This window comes from Lycium barbarum, chromosome 7 (genome assembly GCF_019175385.1).
Source record: "Lycium barbarum isolate Lr01 chromosome 7, ASM1917538v2, whole genome shotgun sequence".
NCBI classification, from domain to species: Eukaryota; Viridiplantae; Streptophyta; class Magnoliopsida; order Solanales; family Solanaceae; genus Lycium; species Lycium barbarum.
In genome coordinates this window covers 17,114,796-17,120,539 of record NC_083343.1, presented here as the reverse complement: position 1 = coordinate 17,120,539, position 5,744 = coordinate 17,114,796, and the positions used below count along the sequence as shown (strand labels likewise).

The 5,744-nt window shown below is 34.6% G+C and overlaps 1 protein-coding gene across 1 annotated transcript; it reads left to right on the top strand.

Moving 5' to 3' along the window:
* Nucleotides 1–1,800: 1,800 nt before the first annotated feature.
* On the top strand, nt 1,801–3,682 carry LOC132601340 (uncharacterized). The gene is made up of 2 exons (XM_060314436.1): nt 1,801–2,528; nt 2,578–3,682. The coding sequence occupies exons 1-2, from the start codon at nt 1,801–1,803 to the stop codon at nt 3,680–3,682; spliced, it is 1,833 nt and encodes a 610-aa protein (XP_060170419.1).
* The last annotated feature ends 2,062 nt before the right edge of the window (nt 3,683–5,744 follow it).

Genomic DNA, 5,744 nt, shown 5'->3' with positions numbered 1-5,744 from the left:
CTTTTCCAAAAATCAAATAAGAGACACAACAACTAAAACCCTTATCCCCAATTTCGTTCTTCACCTATTCTTTCCAATTTCGTTTTTTATTTTCATTATCATCGTCCACTAATCTCAGAACACAGGTATTTTAATTTTTTAAGAGCTAAAAATTTGAATTAGGGTTTTGGGAGATTTAATTTTTCTAATGATGTTTGTTTATTTTTGGTCTTCTTGCTTCTGTTTGGGCAGTTGTCATCTTTTGTTATACATAGCTGCAATTAATGCCCTGTTTCAGTGAATTTTCAGATGTGGGGTATTTTCCAACATGCTTAATTCCTTTTTGATTGTGAAGGAATTTGCATAAAAGCTGTTACTATTAATTTATATATAATAGTAGAAGTAAAGGCTCAAGATACAATCAATACTCTTAAAGGTATTTCTATTATATTCTACTTGCTTTCATAGTATAAGTGCTTGCTATTTTCAGAAAAGACCCTCTGCTATACCACTTGTCGTGCAAATTTGGAGCATCAAAATAAGCTAATCATTAGCAGTAAATGACTAAACTTTGACATTTGACATGCAGTTAACTACCCGATGAAGACAACGGAGGAAGTAAAGATTAGTGAATTCTGCAAATCTTCTTCATACCATCTGAACTTGGGGGATTTAATTTTTCTAATGATGTTTGTTTATTTCTTAGTTCTTACACATTACAAGTTAAGGGCTTCTATATTTTCTCACCAATCTTCCGTCTAATGGTTCATCGTTGGCTCGTTGCTAATCATATATTGTTGATTTGAATACCAAATTGTGGATAGTGTAATTTGTGTTTTTTCCTTTGTTATTTTTTTGGCTAAGAACTTTTGGCTCATGATTTTGAATTTTTCTCATGTGCATTTCACTGAATTTACAAACAACGAAAATACAACTTACATAAACCATTATTAGCTAAGAATGTTAAATAATTGCATTGGAATAGCAGAATACGTAGATATTGGACTAAAGCCAAAGCTTGTTTCAAGCACTTGGTGCTATTTTTTTCTTAATAAGCAGAATAAAAAGTATACTCTATCCATAATTTATTGCTTTATAGTACAAAATAGAGCGAAGGTGAGCATAAATTGATAATAGAACTGGCAAAATTGTAATACTAGTGTTCTTTGTTGTCTGGAAATGAGCATATTTGTTTCTTTCCTTTCTAAATTTGGAAACGGTTCTTTCTTTCGGTATGCTACATTTAAAAGGAGTATTAATTGAATCTTGTTTTGTAGGAATTGTCTTAAATCTTTTGAATCGGATGGATAAGTTTGTCACCAGGTTAAAACGTGGACAACCAAGCTCTAGTTCTACTATTCCACCCGTTGCTTCATCCATACCTTCGGAAGTTCAGAGGGATACAAATCCTTTAAATATCAATTTCAATTATTTGAAAGCAGACCCGGCAAACAGAAGGCCTATTTCAGAATATGACCCTAATATACGTGATGAAGTTAGAAGATATTACATTAAAAAAGGACCTTGTCAGCCTATGAATCATGATTTTCCTAAAACTCAGTTTGGGAAAAAAAAGAAAACAATGTGTCAGTTTCATCCTGGTTGGTTCAAAGGTCGACATTCCAAGTGGTTAGAGTACAGTATATCAAAAGATGTTGCTTATTGTTTGTGTTGCTATTTGTTTAAAAATGAGCATGATGTTCGTGGAAATATGGGAGATGCTTTTACGAAAAAGGGCTATAAGGGTTGGAACAAGGCTAAGGAAAGATTCAAAACTTATATTGGAGAGGTAAATATAGCATCCACAACAAGTGTTTCAACATGATGATTGATTTGATAAATCAATCACAATCAATTCGCACTTCTTTTGACAAGCGTAACGAGAAAGACAAAAATGAATCTCGACATCGCTTGGGTGCTTTAATTGATGTGGCAAGGTTTCTCTTAAGATTAGGATTGCCGTTTCGTGGTCATGATGAGAGCATATCATCTACAAATAGAGGTATATTTCTTGAACTTTTGCAATGGTATGGAGCCATGGATCAGGAAGTTGGAAGCATTCTATTACAAAATGCTCCAAAAAATGAAATGACGTGTTGTCCAAAAATTCAAAAAGATATTGTTGATTCTTGTGCAAAAGAAACAATCAAAGCTATTATTGAAGACTTGGATGGTGATTATTTCGGAATACTGGTTGATGAATCGAAGGATATATCACACAAGGAGCAAATGGCACTTGTTCTACGATATGTTGACAAAAAAGGTGAAGTGATAGAGCGATTTGTTGGTATTGTCCATGTTAATGATACATCTGCACGATCAATGAAGGAAACAATCTATTCTTTTCTTTCGGATCACTCATTAAGTCCATCCCAAATACGTGGGCAAGGTTATGATGGTGCTAGTAACATGCAAGGAGAACTAAATGGTCTTAAAAGTTTAATTTTGCGTGATACTCCATCTGCATATTCCACTCATTGTTTTGCTCACCAATTGCAGTTGACACTTGTGGCTCTTGTGAAGAAAAATTCAGATGTGGATGATTTTTTGTATAGTTACTAATGTATTGAATATTGTTGGAGCATCTTATAAGCGCAGGTATTTGCTCAGACAACATCAAGCTGCAAAGTTAGAAAAGTTGCTCATTTCTGGTGAAATGCACACAGGACGGGGACTAAATCAAGAACGTGGGCTTCAACAACCAGGTGACACTCGTTGGGGTTCTCATTATAAAACATTACATAACTTCATTAATATATTTCCATCAATTCTTTATGTTCTTGAATTTGCTGCATGTGAGTGTCCAAATTATATCGATAGACTTACAACTGAAAGTCTTGTGGATAAGATTAAGGGGTTTGATTTTGTTTTTATGTTGCACTTGATGTTGGAAGTTCTGAAGAAGACAAATTATTTGAACTACTCATTACAGAAGATGGATCAAGATATTGTCAATGCTATGGGGCCGCTCAATACTGCAAAGCAAGAATTGCAAATGATGAGGGATAGGGGATGGAAATCATTACTGGATGATGTCCTTTCTTTTTGTAATAAGCATGAGATATTTATTCTGAAGATGGATGCTAACTACATTCATGGGAAGTCGAAACGTAGAGCTCTTGATGTTACATATTCTCATCATTTTCGTGTTGGAATTTTTTATCCTGTTATTGATTTGCTGCTTCAGGAGCTTAATAATCGTTTCGACACTGTTAGTACTGATTTACTTCTTGGTATGGCTTGTTTACATCCAGCTAAGTCATTTGGTAATTTTGATAAGATAAAAGTAATGAGGTTGACTGAATATTATCCGAATGAGTTTGATAGCAACAAGCTTCGAGATCTCAGTTGCCAGCTTCATAATTTCATAGTGTATGTTCGAGGTTCTGATAAGAGATTTTTCAATATGAAGGGGATTACTGATCTTGGTAAAGTATTGGTTCAATCAGAATTGCACCAGACCTGGCCACTTGTTTATTTGCTTATCAAGTTGACTCTTATTCTTCCTGTTGCTACTGCTTCTGTGGAACGAGCTTTCTCATCGATGAAGTACATCAAAAATGAACTCCGCAACAGTATGAGTGATGAATTTTTAAATGGTTGTTTAGTCTGCTATGTAGAGCGTGGGATATTTGCAACTATAAATAATGATGCTATTATTCATCATTTTCAGAAAATGAAAAGTCGTCGAGTGCAGTTGTGATTTGTGACTGCAAGTCTTTTTTTTGGATCAGACTTGAGACTAAGTCTTTTTTTTTTTTGGGATCGGACTTGTGACTACGACTAGAAGTCCTTTTTTTTTTTTTTAGATCAGACTTGAGACTAAGTATTTTTTTTGGGATCGGACTTGTGACTACTGACTAGAAGGCTTTCTTTTGTATGAAACTTGTGATTAAAAGCCTCTTTTGGTAATGATAATATTAGTTGCAGTTTTATTTTAGTGTTGCATTCAAATAGTTGTGCATTTATATTATGTCATCGTTAGCAACTCATGTTAAAGAAAATGAGGCACCCACGACCCTGAAATCCTGGGTCCGCCACTGCCTCCAAACTACCCAGCACTCCCCGCTGAAAAAGTAAATAAGAAAAAGAAAAAAAAAGAAAAAAACTATTTTACTTTTACTGCTATTATTCATGGAGTATCACATGGTAGCATTTTATGCAGGCACTATTCCTGCTAAAATTCTGTCGCAGCTATCAACAACCTTTGAAAAGGATGGACTAAGGAATAGAAGTGGGACTTTCTTTTACAAGGACCATCTTCACAAAATCAATGTGCCTGTGTTAGCCCAGTGCTAATTTTTTACTGCTAATGTTAATGTAGGAAACAAAAGACGGGTTGAAATGTAGAGTGATTAATTTGACACGATTGAGTGTAGAGAGGGAGAGAGTCTGTGGGGTTGAAATGTATTATTTGGGTTTAAAATAGGCAAACTTACACAAATGACTACTTTATTGTAGCTTCCTACCATTTGTAGCTACCCTTTTAAATATTATCATTTGTAGCTACATTTTGGCAAAATAGTATGTCTTCGGCGTTTATTTGTTGCCAACAAATACATGAGAACATGGTAAAAAAAAATAGGATCATTGATTTTAGCCTTTAACGATGGAGCTATTAAAGTAGATATTAATATATTTTTTTTATGTATTTTAGTGATTTTGTTTTTTTGCTATAATGTATTTCCGTGTCTTTTTTTTTTTTTTATGTATTTCAGTGATTTTGTTTTATGTATTTTACTGATTTTTTTTAATGTATTTCAATGGCTTTTTTTGATGTATTTTTTTGATGTATTTGAAATAGACTGTGTACATTCCAACTACATATGAAGCCAAATATATTCAAATTTTTTGTTTATTTGAATGGATTTCAACAAATACATTCAGATACAACGATAAAAATTAACAAAATACACTCAAAAAATACAAAGACAAATACATTAAAAAACAGTGTATTTGTGAGATGTAGATTTTTTAATGTATTTGTATTTGGCTTTTAACAAATACACACGGTCAGATCTGAGACACTACCACCACCAAAAACCCTAATCTCTCCACCACCATCAAAATCCTAATCTGAGACACCACCACCACCACAAACCCAAATCTGAGATACCACCACCACCAAAAAACCCTAACCTTTATACCACCAACAAAACCCTAATCTCTCCACCTCCACATCATCTTCTCCGCCGCCATCTCAAAATCAGTGTCATCGCTGCCACCACCAACAATGCACACGGCCAGATCTGTGGCATCGCCTCACCGGATAGAGTGAAAAGAGAGAGAAAGGGGTGAGCACAGAGGGAGAGGGAGAGGGACAAGAGAGAGAGAGGGGGGGGGGGGGGGAGGGGTGAGAACAGAGGGAGCGGGAGAAGAGAAGAGCGGCGGCGCGGCCATGGTGGTGGTGGTTGAGAGAACGGGAGAGGGATTTTTTAGGGTTTTGAGAAATAAAAATTTTGAAATGGGTAGTGATTGGAAAAAAATAAAGATATATATGTTTGGGTATGTATTTTTAATATAGCTACCATTTGTAATTTAGAAAAGTTAATTAGCTACTAAATATAATTAAATAAAAGGGTAGTTAATATTGATAATTAGGTATTAAAAGAAGCTACAATGAGTAAAAATTCCTTTAAAATAAGCAAAAATGGGTTGGGTGAATTAATTTGACGGGTCGGATCCGGAGAATAATTTGATCCAGATGAAATTATAAGGGGAAATGAGTTGGGCGTCTAGGATTAGGACACGTGGCAATCTGTTTA